Source organism: Acanthopagrus latus, chromosome 9 (genome assembly GCF_904848185.1).
Source record: "Acanthopagrus latus isolate v.2019 chromosome 9, fAcaLat1.1, whole genome shotgun sequence".
Lineage (NCBI taxonomy): Eukaryota > Metazoa > Chordata > Actinopteri > Spariformes > Sparidae > Acanthopagrus > Acanthopagrus latus.
Genome location: NC_051047.1, coordinates 3183414 through 3198785, shown reverse-complemented (window position 1 = coordinate 3198785; position 15372 = coordinate 3183414). Strand labels below are relative to the sequence as shown.

The 15372-nt window shown below is 38.2% G+C and overlaps 3 protein-coding genes across 3 annotated transcripts; all 3 read left to right on the top strand.

Annotated features, from left to right (window-relative positions):
- Positions 1 to 2156: 2156 nt before the first annotated feature.
- LOC119026203 (gamma-crystallin M3-like) lies at positions 2157 to 2983 on the top strand. Its single transcript, XM_037110386.1, has 3 exons — positions 2157 to 2177; positions 2317 to 2565; positions 2702 to 2983. The coding sequence occupies exons 1-3, from the start codon at positions 2169 to 2171 to the stop codon at positions 2981 to 2983; spliced, it is 540 nt and encodes a 179-aa protein (XP_036966281.1). The 5' UTR covers positions 2157 to 2168.
- A 2993-nt stretch (positions 2984 to 5976) lies between these two features.
- LOC119025786 (gamma-crystallin M3-like) lies at positions 5977 to 6980 on the top strand. Its single transcript, XM_037109720.1, has 3 exons — positions 5977 to 6140; positions 6363 to 6605; positions 6702 to 6980. Exons 1-3 carry the CDS (start codon positions 6126 to 6128, stop codon positions 6978 to 6980), a joined length of 537 nt encoding a protein of 178 aa, XP_036965615.1. The 5' UTR covers positions 5977 to 6125.
- Positions 6981 to 9995: 3015 nt separating this feature from the next.
- Positions 9996 to 10829, top strand: LOC119025770 (gamma-crystallin M3-like). The gene is made up of 3 exons (XM_037109697.1): positions 9996 to 10112; positions 10214 to 10453; positions 10554 to 10829. Exons 1-3 carry the CDS (start codon positions 10104 to 10106, stop codon positions 10827 to 10829), a joined length of 525 nt encoding a protein of 174 aa, XP_036965592.1. The 5' UTR covers positions 9996 to 10103.
- The last annotated feature ends 4543 nt before the right edge of the window (positions 10830 to 15372 follow it).

Sequence of the window (15372 nt, the reverse complement as noted above, 5' to 3'; positions counted from 1 at the left end):
ATGTGTTGTCAAATCAAATAAAAGAGGAATCAAACATCACATTGTTGTCACGTTATGTTATATCTAATAGAAGACGCTAAGAGGTATAAATAGGTAAATAAAGGAAAGGCATATGATGTAGTTATATACAGATAATGCAAAATGAGGTTGTATACAGACTACATGTTGACATCCTATAACCGTTTCACTGGATGAAAATATTCTTGCTGTGGATCTGCATCATCTTCCTCTGCAATCATGAAGCTAAAAGATGACCCTACACCTTTTGACAGGTGCAGTTATTGTATCCTCTGTAATAACTGGAAGAACATCATGTTGAGTCAGCTAACATTTCCAAACACAGAGGAATTTTCGGCTCATTTCACCACATACATAGTTTAGTAGGAGGAGTTTAATAGACACAGAGTACATTTTGTACACACAGCAGATTTCTATACTAAACTGTGGAGCGACACTTCTCTGATGCTAAGATGTTTCTCGACAACAAAAGAAAAAAAAAGAAAAAGTGTTATTCTTAAAGGGAACCTCAACCAAATTTAAACAATCACGTTTACTACTTAGTCTGATCAAAGAGGTCTGTGCTGTGTTCTGTAGCACAGACCACTGTTGTGGCATGTGAGAAAATTATCCCTAATGATGTCATCAGGACATCAAGGGTCAGGAGTCAGACTTCAGTGGTCAGGACACGTGTGACAAGCGTTTTTTAAGATGGACCCATATTACGAAAGAAAAGCCAGGACTACTCAGCCTCTGCTTCAACTCCTCTGTAACTCTTTATAACAGCCATCATTTAAAAAACGTACAGTTATAGTTAATCAAATGCTAGTTAATTGCTATTTCACTGTTAACGATGAAACAATTAAATGCTTTAAACCATTTATTCAACAATTGTAAAGGTTTGAAACCATCAGTAGCAATTTTAAGAAGGCCATTCAAATAATGAGCTACACATTATTTACTAAACATGCACAAAGTGTTACAAACATCAGTTGCAGCTTCATATAAAAACATTCATTCATTCATTGTTTTCACTGTTATCTACATTTGAATAAACTATAGGTGTGTATTAACAGAGGGTTATTATCAAGTGTTACAAACTCCTTTTATAATATATTTCCTTTAAGGCCCCTACCTTCAAAAAAATCACAATATTAATTTGATGAGTTTTCAATATCAATATATTGGAACATTTGTAATACGTGCTGGTTCTTTGAGAATATTACTTTCAATGTTGACCGATAAAACATATTGTGTGCTTAACAAAAGTCCATAATTTACTAGTGTATCATTTCAAAAACAGTAACAAAACAGTGTTCAAGAAAGTATTCTGATCCTTTACATAAGAATGGTTTCAAAATTAAGTGAAGCATGATGAAGTACGATTAGCAAAAACTTCTTCTCTCAAATTATCAGAAGTAAATGTAAAGTTACAAGGTGCTTCACAGCTGAGGTAAATACAATACTACATAAAATATAAAACCTGCCCTATTAGGTGTTACACTATTTCACATTATCGTGTGCCGCACTATCATACATAAGTATTGGATGATCAAAACTGATGCGTTAATAAGCAAGTATTATTTCACTGTTGTAGCTTCTCAAAGTGGAGCCAGTTTCAATGGTTTTGTCCACTGATTAACAATGTATTCCACCAAAAAAATGGGTTCAAGTGTTAAACCAGGGGTTTTGCTTTTGCTAGTTTGTTGTCATCCAGCCTCTTATTTTATACTGAAAAGTATAAAAGAAAAGAAAATATTATTTTGTCAGTTGTCAGTTACACTCTCTACAGTGACATGAAGGCCAGCATATGACATCAAAACATAAGAGCATGTATTCAGATGGTGGACTGACGATATGAGTGTAACAAAGTGCTTGTCACCACAGACATAACACTGACAGCACAAAGAGTCCCAGCTGATACGTATGATGCTGTCACCCACCTGTACCCCATAGGAGAGCACTTGGCACTGCACCAGATGCATACAGTCTGGAATAATAACCGTTTACACACTGATTTAACAAACATTATAGCCCTGAATGCTATGCTGCTGAGTAAGATTTTTAAAACAATGGCTCCATAGATCATTTAGCTATCGTGATGGGTATAAAAGTGACAGAGTTTGGCTAGGCAGCCATCAGTGCAATCAGGGACAGGACTGAACATCAAAATGGGCAGAGTAAGAGACCATTTTCATTTTGTAATTGGGTTCAAAAATACATATAAATATATAAACATATATCTCTAAACAGTATTTCAAATCATGTGCTATTTGTTAAGACAGATTTATTTCTTTTACATGCTTTATTTACTTTCAGATCATTTTCTACGAAGACAAGAACTTCCAGGGTCGCTCCTATGAGACGAGCAGCGACTGCGCTGAGCTGACCTCCTACCTGAGCCGCTGCAACTCTTGCAGGGTGGAGAGCGGCTGCTTCATGGTTTATGAACGTCCAAATTACATGGGCCACCAGATGCTGGCGAGGAGGGGAGAGTACCCCGACAACCAGCGCCTGATGGGAATGAGCATGAGTGACTGCATTCGTTCCTGTCGCATGATCCCCATGGTATGAAGTTTAGTGTTGACACATGATTGTACAGTTGAAAATACAAACACATTCATTAATCACAACGTCTCAAGCTCAGCACAGAAGAAGCCAGCATTGCTTATGTAATCCGCTGATTTTTCATGTCATTTTACAGCACAGGGGTCCATTCAAGATGAGGATCTACGAAAAGGAGAACTTTGGAGGTCAGATGCATGAGCTGATGGACGACTGCGACAACGTCCAAGATCGTTATCGTATGTCTGACTGCCAGTCTGCTAACGTGATGGACGGCCACTGGCTGATGTACGAGCAGCCCCATTACAGAGGCAGGATGATGTACCTGAGGCCCGGAGAGTACAGGAGCATGAGAGATATGGGAATGGGTCCCATGGACATGAGGATTGGATCCATCCGTCGTATCATGGACTCCTGTTAGGCTCTAGACTTGAAAATTTATAAACATTAATAAAGAATTTATCTATTCATCGTTCCTTTTGAGCTTCAGATCATCAATCAGTGAGCCAGGAGGAAACTTCCGATGCAGTCACAAAATTATGGAGAGAAAAAAATGTACAATGAATTATCAGCATCCATCTGTTTCAGTTTGTCAAAGGACAGTTTGGACCGTAGTGAATGCTGCTATTTTGATGCCTGTGTCCCAAAGCCAGATCAAGACTTTCTCTACATATGAAAGGTGTCATGTCATATATGATGCACTTGACATTAAAATAAATGAAGGTGGATGAAACTGGTATCCCTGAGATTGTGAATGATTTTCCTGAAATTACAGCAATACTGCAAAACTGTCTCAAATAAGATATGCTAATGTAAGTATGAACGTCTTAGTCCAGAAACAATCTCTGGCCCATTTCACAGGACACATTACTGAAGTATCAAAGCAGAAAAAGGCTAAAAGACTCTAGTATTGTGCTTCTTAGCTTCTTAGCTCACTGAGTCACTACAGTTAAGAAAGAATGGGAGAGTGGTAATTTGTACTGTTAATCACAAAGTATTTGCACTCTCTGAATGGCCATAATATTTTTGAGACATAGATAAGCATGTGGACTAGTTATCCTATGCTGTGCTCTAATAGCCTCTTATGAGCATTCCACTTGGCTCCTGTGATGCCAGTCACGGAAAAAAAAAAAAAAAAAAAAGGAAAAAAAAAATAGGTTGAATGAACCAAACTGATATTCATGAATTGGACTATTATAGATACATACTAAATACTGAAATTATAAAATGTCCTCTAAGTCTGCAAAAACACGAGTGAGGACGCAGTCTGTGCACTTTTTGGTACTGCGGTCTTTTATACACATCCTCATACCAAAATGAATGAATAAGTCGATTTGCAAGTGACCCCTACCTCCCACCCTCCACCTTGACCCGGAGTTCAGTTAGCTTTTGGCAAGAAAAGAGATATGTTTGGTTAAGGGGCAAAAATTACTCAGTTAGGTTAAGGAAAACATTGTGGTTTGACTTAAAATAACTTACTATATACTTCTTATGTAACATGTGTACATACTAACAATACGTACCAAGTGTTTTGTATGTATCCATACATATAGTCCAATTTATGAGTATCATTTGGTTTATTCAACCTATAAAAACCTATGAAAAGGTATTAACATTAAAGTGATTCAACTCATTTGTATGTTGAAACTTTTTTTCTGTTGTTGCAATCATTCATCCTTTTCAACCACAAACTTCAATCTACAGTAAAATACTGTACAATATGAACCTATTTTTTTATTCATTTACTGTAATTTAACTATGTTAGTTACTTAAAATTACCAAATGTTGATATTGCTTTCAGACAAATAGCGGCCTACTGGGAGAAAGTCCTGTGCTTGTTTTACCCATCCGTCTGACCCTGACCTCCTCCCTATGCAAACTTTGGTTCTTACACTACATCGTCTGATTTCGTACTTTGGTACCGTAAAAAAATTGCCACTAGAGAACGCTATCTAGCAAGAAAGGTAATTATGTTGTCAACCTATATTTTCATCTTTTACTCACACTAGTGCTGAGGAGGTTAATTCACTTAATAAGACGACGCTGAGTTTTCAGAATTAAAAAAAAAAAAGTTGATAGCAGCAATCTGATTATATCAATAAGCTTTACTGTGACACTGAAGAAGGCACATTCAGGGCAAGTACAGAATTAAAGGGTTGTGTGTGTAGTTATTGATGAGGATCCAAATAAAGAATAATAAACAGTAGCTTCTCTTTAGACTGTGACTACTGATGGGTTTTGGAGCTTCATTTTGTAGGCAACATGAAAAGGAACTGCCAATTTCAAAAGGGAGGAAAAGTACAAATTAGGTGACATAATTTTCCTTTGTGTCATGACCTTTGTACACATGGACTAATGGCACATACAATACAAACATATAGAATTACTTTATTTCTATCCAATTTCCAAGTTAAAAACCCAGTCCAAGGCATGAGTGCCAATAACATCTCTCAATAACCTCCCAATATCAATATTTGAGTTATAATTACAGCTCAAAGCTACACTGATGCCATACATAATTGAAGTTGGCCTAAATCTTTATTTGAAAGGAATAGATAGCAACTCATGTTTTTTTTGTTTTTTTTAAAAAAAAATTATTATGTTATTTTTAAAAAAAAAAAAAATAAAAAAAAAACGAAAAGAAAAGAAATGAACAAGTGGGCAAGTGGTTCATACAAGCACCCATACATCATATCCACATTCTGTAATCCCAAATGGTGGCCTAATTTGCTTTTAGCTAACTGCACTGGTCAAAATAAATAATAATAACAATTATTAATATGATTATTATTTTCATTATTATTACATGATCATTATCATTACTATTATTGTTGTTGCAGATGTTATTATTATTATTATTATTATTATTATTATTATTATTATTATTATTATTATTATTATTATTATTATTATTTTTATTATTATTATTATTATCAGGTTTGAAGTTGGTAAAATACAAAGACTAATAAAACTCAAAAGCTAAGAAATACAAAAAACGCTATTATCCATATTCCCTTGTAAAACAACTAATATATGGTTTATCTTTTTTTTCGCATCTATCATATGTTTCATATATAATTTATATAGATATCCACTGTGACAGGGCTGCATTCATCTTGGAATTTGCATGTATCTATACATATTGTTGAAGTTACTTCATTAGCCAGAGGATGATGTAACATCCAACAGCTGATTCTTTTCCTTATATTTTCATATAAATGGATGCTAATACTAAAATATTTCTAGTCAGTGAAATATCCATCACACTGTGGAGGATACAGAGGGTTATCATATTGGAAGCTTCTCTTTATTTTCTTTATGTCGGACAACAATACTGCCTGTATACAGTACATGCGTTTCAACTACAGTGGTATAGTGCTGGATAATAACCCTTTAGTGCCCTGACTGCTCAGTAGGCTTCTATGGCATGTTGCTGGGTCAGGGATTTGCACAATAGAAGCCCTACATACTTTTTTCACATTGAGCAGGTATAAAAGTAACGGTTACCACTGACAGAAACACACAGCAGCCACAGCTCAGTCCTGAGGAACAACCAACCAACCATGACCATGGGCAAGGTAGGTAGTGGGAATGATCCACCCAGAAACAAAACATAAATAAATGAATAGATAAATAGATAAACAAATAAATCAAGTTCAACTTTGAATTCATAATGAATTAATTTGCATCAGATATTCATTCAAAATAGGGATAAGCGGTTACGGACAATGACATGACATGACATATTCATTCAAAATGAGTTCACTGTAAATGATACTATTGCATTGTTGTGTTTTCAGATCATCTTCTACGAGGACAGGAACTTCCAGGGTCGCCACTATGAGACCAGCAGCGACTGCCCTGAGCTGACCTCCTACCTGAGCAGGTGCCACTCCTGCAGGGTGGAGAGCGGCTGCTTCATGGTCTACGACCGCTCCAACTACATGGGAAACCAGTATTTCATGAGGAGGGGCGAGTACGCTGACTACATGAGCATGATGGGAATGTCAGACTGCATCAGGTCTTGCCGTATGATCCCCATGGTACAGCCGATATTCAGTCTTTAAACAAAGTTTACTACAGATATCTTTGAACCATCATCTGATCCTTTCTGTTGTTTTTTTTTCTTTTCTTTACAGCACAGGGGATCCTACAGGATGAAGATCTACGAGAGGGAGAACTTCGGTGGTCAGAGTTACGAGCTGATGGACGACTGCGACAACATCATGGACCGCTACCGTATGTCTGACTGCATGTCCTGCAACGTGATGGACGGCCACTGGCTGATGTACGAGCAGCCCCAATTCAGAGGCAGGATGATGTACCTGAGGCCCGGAGAGTACAGGAGCTTCAGGGACATGGGCATGAGTGGCAGCAGGTTCATGAGCATGAGGCGTATCAGGGATTCCTGCAACTAAATTTTTCAATAAAATCGACTAATTAAAGAAACTCACTCTTCTATTTTGACTTTTTCTTGCGCTGGTTGTTCTGAGGCCTGGACTGCACGGGAGCAGATGTCACCAGGGATGAGATGGGCATCTCATGGGTGGGCATGGGCATGGGATGAGTGGACTTCAATGCAGTGGGAGAAGAACTGCATAATAGAAAATAAATATGACAATTTCTACAAAGTCAAACATGGCGAATAGTTTGATGGTGTTTCAATGACTATATGGTATGATTTGGTTTTAGTAATGTTAGATTTGTGAATGAGTCAACTCTCAAAGAAAAATGAGTTTGCATCCTTGATTTGCATACAAGCGTAAATCCAACTCGGACTGAAAGCAGCCTGAAAGGTGCATTCGCAAAGGCTATACTGTAGGCTTAAGTTTATATGATGGTGACAGTTAAAAGACTTGTTTTAAAAGCTTGTGAAACATTGAACTCTTTGCTCACACCCATTTCACTTACATTCATGCTCAGACAAGATAAACTACATTGCCTTCTTTTCAACCAATCTTTTCATTATATTTGGTTAAACAATATAATTCCCACACAGATTACAAATGAGATGATTGTCTATGATGCACACACTACAGTATACATTATTTCCAGACACTGGACAGACTGCAAATTTAAATACAGTTCTAAATAATCGCATTTGTTGTTTGCTTACAATCATTAAGTGTCTTGGTCAAATTCGTTGGTTTACATCTATATGTGATTTGTTGAACAAATGCATAGTTATTTCTTCTCATTTATCTAACTGCTTTATACTTGTTCTCCTTGACCCTTAACTTTTGGCTTCTGAAACAAAAATAGGGATACATTTTGCTTGGAATAATTTGACCAGTAGTTTTGTATAAAGTTCAAGTTCATTATGTTTCATATAATTAGAAAACAAATGTACATATAGCTTTAAAAAAAACTCTCAAAGCTCTCTTCTGGCCAACTAGAAGAAAGTGGTCTTCTATGAGGTGATCCTTAAAGAGACGGGAGCCTAAACAGTTTGTTTGGGGAGAGGATAAAGGTCACCTTAAAGGGCCATTATAGTGTATATGAATAATAATGTATCATAATAATCCTACTAAACAAATCTAGCTCAAGAATAAACTCACTAAAAAAATGAACTGCATAACTTGTGTTAATGTTTGTTTTACTTTGAAAAAGATGATTCAATAAATAAAAAGCAGAAAATAAGCCAAAAATTAATGATACACAAATCGCTCAACAATTAGTGTGAGTATTGATTGAAGATACAATTAGCAGCAGGAGGAAAATGGATTTGTTAATGAATCTCATTTCATTTCGCCTTTTTTAGGTAAGACACACTACAGTGCTAATGGAATTTGTGGCTTGCTATTCAGTTAAATGAAACCGTCTACAGTGGAGGGGTATAGAAACAGTCATTCGTCATGTGGCTATAGTAATAATGTGAGCTCAGCTCTGATATCATCACCAAAACAAAAGCTTTATTGTGCTTCCCTTATGATATCCAAAAACTTCTCTGTGGACCTACATACAGAGGGTGGAATCTGTAGGGTGCACACATCTACCAAATCCCATCTACACATTGTGCAGGCGTGCAAATCAAACAAACTGAGTGGAGTGTTCGACTGCTGTCAGGAAGCAGGCTTGAGACAGAGTTGAAAGAAAAAATATAGCAACACATGTTACATCTGGGCGAAGCAAACTAACTAAGGCTATGAATAAAGACACTGCCATGTTATCTTTTTGACTGACTTACAAACACAGTTGCCAATGTGCACCGGTTAGAAGTATAATTCCAGTTTGGATTGTTAAATCTACTGCATTTATGTAATACATAAAGGGTGCATTGGACATGGATGTTTGATTCAGAGATGTTAAGGCCCCCACACCGCCCGGACTCAAACCAACAGCCGACTGCCTTTACCCAACCACTCCGTTGCCTCTCGGCTGACCCGTTCGGCAAAAAGTTGCATTGAAACACACCACGTTGAAGGCTGCCAATTACACAGTAGTGGGTATGTTCTGTGCTTGCACACGATTAGGTGGTGCTAGTCTCGTGCCAGTAATCCAAAACATGAAAACAGGAAATGATGGAACAGAGTGCATGGAAAAACAAGCATTCCGCCCCTTCCACACACCGCGCTGATTCACTAGCACACCGCCAATCAGAATGGTCATACAGCTAGCACACAACCAATCAGATGGCCAACAGCCAACGTTCTCAGATTTCGCATGTTGAATCGGAGCAGACGCTGTCCACACAGATTTGCTGTTTGCTGAACAGATTTGTTCCCGAACTTGTCCGAGTCTCCCCAAACGCTTCAGATGGCCAACTGATGGCCCGGTGTGTTTCAGGCTTTACTGTGACTAGAGGCATAAAAAATTAAAACATCCAATATTTTCCATTTTGAAATCTGTAAAATTATTTTATAGTGCTCATGATATTCTTTTAATGTCGTGTGAAGGGCATGACATGTTAAATATTATGTTTTAAAATGCAAAAAAAAATCCTCTAATAATCTTAAACCTGTAAGTATAACCATGACACTCCATATAAATGGTTTGTATTTGTTTTTTGTTGTTGTTTTAATTCCATGACTAACATCATCTCAAAAGTAGTGTGTAGTATGAGTTGATGGTGGATACTACCACACTTCAGGGGTCACTTTTGCAATACCATTGTGGTCTTGTTTGAAAAGCCCTTTGTTCAATGAATATTTAGCTTTGCTCAAATGTAAGCTCACTGGCTGCTATTGTTTTAGGTCAATAAAAAAGTAAGATCAAGCTGTAATATAGCTGTGGCTTTTTACTAGCGTATTCATATGATTAATAGTTGTATATTGTGCAGCTTCCAGAAACCATTTTTTGACCATTCTTGATTTTTGACTAACATAAAAGAAAATTCTGTTTAGAGGTTGTGACCCTATTGGTATACGGGTAAGCAACTAAAAACTGTATAGGCTTCTATAGTAGGTTGCTGGGTCAGGACTTTGAACAATAGAGGGCCACACAGGCTTTGTTTGATCAGGTATAAATGCATCTTGTTCAGACAAGCACAGTATCAGTTCAAATCAGTTCTCTGAGAGTTCTGCGAAACCACCACCATCAACATGGGCAAGGTAGGACACAGTCAAAATGTTTGAATAATTAATTAGTCTAAAAATATGTGAGAGGATAGTGTAATTTCTTTAATTACATTTTTTTGTATCATTTTTTTCAGATCATCTTCTACGAGGAGAGGAACTTCCAGGGTCGCTCCTATGAGTGCATGAGCGACTGCTCTGACATGTCCTCCTACCTGAGCAGGTGCCAGTCCTGCAGGGTGGAGAGCGGCTGCTTCATGGTCTACGACCGCTCCAACTACATGGGAAACCAGTATTTCATGAGGAGGGGCGAGTACGCTGACTACATGAACATGATGGGAATGAGTGGTATCAGATCTTGCCGTATGATCCCCATGGTAAGTATAAAACACTCTTAAAAAAAGTCAATTTGTGGTAATAATACCCTTTTTTTAACTCAGGAAACACAACATTGTTTTTCTTTTCTCTCTAATACAGCACAGAGGCCAGTTCAGGATGAGGATCTACGAGAGGGAGAACTTCGGTGGTCAGATGCATGAGCTGATGGACGACTGCGACAATATCATGGACCGCTACCGTATGTCTGACTGCCAGTCCTGCAACGTGATGGACGGCCACTGGCTGATGTACGAGCAGCCCCAGTACAGAGGCAGGATGATGTACGTGAGACCCGGAGAGTACAGGAGCTTCAGGGAGATGGGCATGAGTGGCACCAGGTTCATGAGCATGAGGCGCATCATGGACATGTGCTAATTGTACAATTCAACTCAATAAATAATATGACTTTCTAAATTCTGGCATCGTACTGTTTATTTTGTTTTGTATAATCTTTTAGAAATGCAGATTCTAACAAATCGCAAACATTAAAGTTTTAAAGATGCACTATGTAGTTTTTGGGGAGGGTTACATTAGAAACTAAATAAACAAACTTTCTTTGTTTTCAAGATTGAATAAACAAACACAGCTTATACTGTTTCACTTTGTTTATATGTGGCGGACTCCACCACCTTTCTACCTTCAAATTGCGCTCTGGGACCTAATTTTCCTCTGAGAACAGCTTCTTTATTCACCTATGGAAAATAATATACATTTCTGAGTTTGAATTATTACCTTGCTAATATCATAAATATAAAAATTCTGATTTTGAATTTCTTCTCCAAAACTACATATTGCCCCTTTCATTTGAAAGATAATTACTAGGGTTTTCAATCGATAAAAATATTTAGTTACAATTAATCAAAATGATTGTCACTAGTTAACTCACAATTAATAGCAAATTAATCGGCCATTTTTAATCCATTCTGAATGTACCTTGAGGGATATTTTTCAGGTTTTTAATAGTCTTACCAACATGGGAGTGGACAAATATGCCTGCTTTATGCAAATATATGTATATTATAATTGCAACAGTCCAAAACAAGAACTGTCCACAATATTCTCCAGAATAACTTCAAAGGGACTGCATACTCAAGACAAACTCAAGCCCAACAGGCAACAACAGATGGGCATACCAATCTGAATCTAACATTTCTTAGAAATACTAACAAAATGTAGTGTCCAACTTATGCTTGTTAAGGTTACCTATACAATTAACCTGCAGGCTGAAACTGTCAGGCCTGGACTGAAAGGAGGACTCAGATGCAGAGCAAGAACAGTTCAAACGAGCTTTTATTCTGATATTACAGAACCCGCTCTTTAAGAAACAGTGACAAATAAATAGGCTATGGAATTCTACGTTATCTAGAGCAGGCAAACAGACAAAAACAAAATCACAAGGCAAAAACAAAATACAGGGCAAACCCCAAATACAACCAAAAAACAGGAGGAAGGAGGAGGAAAATAAAAAGAAAACTACACTACTCTATCGAGGAAAGACTATGAAAATTTATCAATAAAAATCGCTCCAAAGGAGGAAAAGCTTACGCTATAAAATCAAACTTCGCTACAACTGAGCTGACTTAACTATGAAACAAAAAACACTCCAAAAGGAGGAAAACACGACTAACAAAACCTAAGATTCAATCTGAGCTGAAAATATTACAACCAAAAATCACTCTTCTTAGAGAGGAAACAAAGGAATCAAGAATACAAACTTGGGATCTCTTGGCATGAATCAAGACTGTGGTCATGGGCTGGAAGTACACACAAGGATGAAATACTCTGGCAACAAGACAAGGGAAGATGAGGACTATATAACACGTGAGGAGGGGTAACACAGGTGGGAACAATCAGGGATCAGGAGAGACGTATCTCTGCATATATCTATATCTGCTGCTCATCCAGCAAGGTAAAAGACAGTGGACCAGGTAAATCGGAGTTACATTTGAACTTCTGAGTGTTCCCATTTAAAAATTGCTGCAGAGAAGATGCATCCCTCAGCATCATGTTAGGGTGGGGAAAAAAAAAACATGAATACGTGGCATGGAATGGCAGGTACACTCTGACATCATGGCCACACGACCAGAACTCAGATGAGTTCAGGCTCATCTCAGCCAACAGGAAATTAAAGTTTGAATTTGGGTGATTACCACAATTTACTGGACTGCTGGGGTTTAGGCACACTTTTTTTGTATCCAGGCTTTTTGGTGCATGGTGGCCATATGGCAGGCCTTTGGTTTTACATGCAGCCCACTCTCTTGTTTACTTGACCAGGCATTATCATTCCTCTTGACAAGACTTTAGTCAATAAATTGAACAGCATTTGCATTATAATATAAATATGCATATATAATATATAAGCGATTGATCCCCGTAATCATGATCACTACATGTAGTTCTCCTCCATAGCATTCTTTTCAATATCTCACGATGGGACATGCCTCTCTGCGTATACCTCTGAAGCATTCATATCATTAAGGTAATCATGATTGGCAGGTGATCATGACGTCCTTGTCAGCCAGACCCAGCACCTTCCTTTGAGTAGCTTGTGCCATGACACAGCGTCATCTAAACACCTCTATAATCCTTAACTCTCCCTGTCACCAGGCGCTAGTTGTCGCTACGTTTCGATTCTGGTGGTAATGCCTGCCATTCACAATAAGTTTTTCTTAAAGTTTTAAAGTTTAGCAAGTTCAGAACTCAAACTAACACACTGTCTACCGGGTTAGCATGTCAGCTGACATAGATGGCGGGGTGCCCCAGAGGAGTTAAGAAGAGTACCTGTTTATTTTTCAAGTGTAGACAGCAAAAGCAGTTTTGTTTTGAAACATAAAAGAGAAGTAACAATTTTAAGAAGCTGTAAATTTGTCATCTCATATCTCATTAAGGAAATATTTTCCCATTTACATGTTATTTCATTTTGTATAAATAAATACCTGAAAGGGTTTTTAAAGGTATTTAAAGTACAGTTGTGGTGGTCATTATTAAAGTAACAGACATGATTAAAGCTGCATATAAAATAGTTGTATTTTCCTACAACGAGCCCAGGCCAAGTCTCATCATATTAACCACTCTAGTTTTTCTCTAACTACATGGGACCTGGGTTACATTAATTTCACAATGCGGAGTTACACTGTGCTGCAGTACAGCATGACACTCACACTGATGTAGCCTGGGGTTATCACTCTCAGTAAACAGAGATAGTAAGGTACATTCACCTGAGCGTTTCAGAAGAAACTGGTTGGAGACACTGGCAGCACAGTCTGCACTGTACAATGTAAAATTAGGGAGTATCATTGGTGACATGATCACCAAACTGCCTTTAACCCTGTTAATTACTGCAGCTACAGACATTTGCAATAGGGGTGTGAGGCACAGAAGAAGCACTTTCTCCCATTTCTCAGTGGGCATCAGATTCTGATGAGAATGGGCATTACAGCAATGGCGACCTATACATTGACTATCAGGGGGTTTGCATTCTCATCAGTTACATGCGCTGGCATGCAGACTGATACTGTGGCACAGCAGGCGTCTTTTGTCTCTGACAAAGCGCACAACACACACGTAGCTGAGGCTTTGAAACTGGGGGCAGATCTGCAATCCAGGGGCACACTGTTATACAGGACTCTGCACCCAGCTATTGTAGGACACATGTTGATGCCCTATGGCCGAGCTGTGGTAGACATATTTGCATCAAGGGAAAATGCACAGTGTATGCTGTTGTTCTCAATGCACGATCCAGACATGCCACTCAACATGGGTGCGTTTCGCCACCCATCCTCCTATACATATTTCCTCCCTTGGCACCGCCACACACTGATCCTGACAGCTCTGCACAGGCAAGCAATGGCTTGGCTGGTGGACATTTATCAACTTTGGTCAATGGCAGTGGATGGAGACATGCTGTCTCAAGGTCAATGTTTCACCCACACATGGAACTACACGATTTGATTGACAAATTGGCTGCTATTGCTGCATGACAATAGATTTTAAGGTAAAACAACTAGTCAGCTACACTTTTGTGCTATGTGCCTTACTTTGCACTCAGATTATCCACCATTCAATTAGCAAAAGGGAGCTGGACATACATCAAACACACTTGCACCATGCACCATACATTATGCTCCATAGATCATTTAAGCTGGGTCAGTCAATGCCTTTCCTATTCTATTTACATCGACACTGAGGAGTCTTGTAAAACTGACTAACTTTTTGTATCATGAACTAATCCCCTAATGGGCAAGGCTATTATGAAGCAATGGTTCTCTCACTGGATTGCTCTAGCCTATACTGTACATGCCAGAGTTTGCAAGCATGGGCATGGTGCACCTGCAAGTGCTTTCTGCTTGTGACCTGGCAGCATCCCGGGCTCAATTTAAAGAGGTCTCCATCCAGGACATTTGTGCAGTTGCAAGCTGGTCTTTACCCCTCACCTTAATTTGACTTTTGAGTGTTGGTGGTCGCTTATAATAACCTTGTTCGTGAATACTGGAGTCCCAATATCTCTTAGTGAGACACTGAAACAAATGGTATGAATTTGAACTTAAGCTTACTTGCATGATTCTATTTCTCAGAATAGCTTGTGTTTTACCAGGCAGCCCTTCTTGAGAGGTACTTATTTTGAATGGCGCGCTACATCATAGCACAGACTACTTATGAGTAGATGGATCTGTCTGACAAGGACATCAGGATCACCCACCAGTCGGGACTGGTATAATGTAGGGCTGAACAGTTCAGGAAAAAATCGCACTGCAAATATTCTGACTCAATGTTATGATTGCGATTGCTTTAAGTCAAGTCAAGCTTTAGTTCAATATTCACTGTGTAATAGATTTGAAACATGTGATGGAGTAATACCAGATTGATACACCATCAAAATATTAACTGATCTATATTCAAATGAAAAGACGACAGTTTA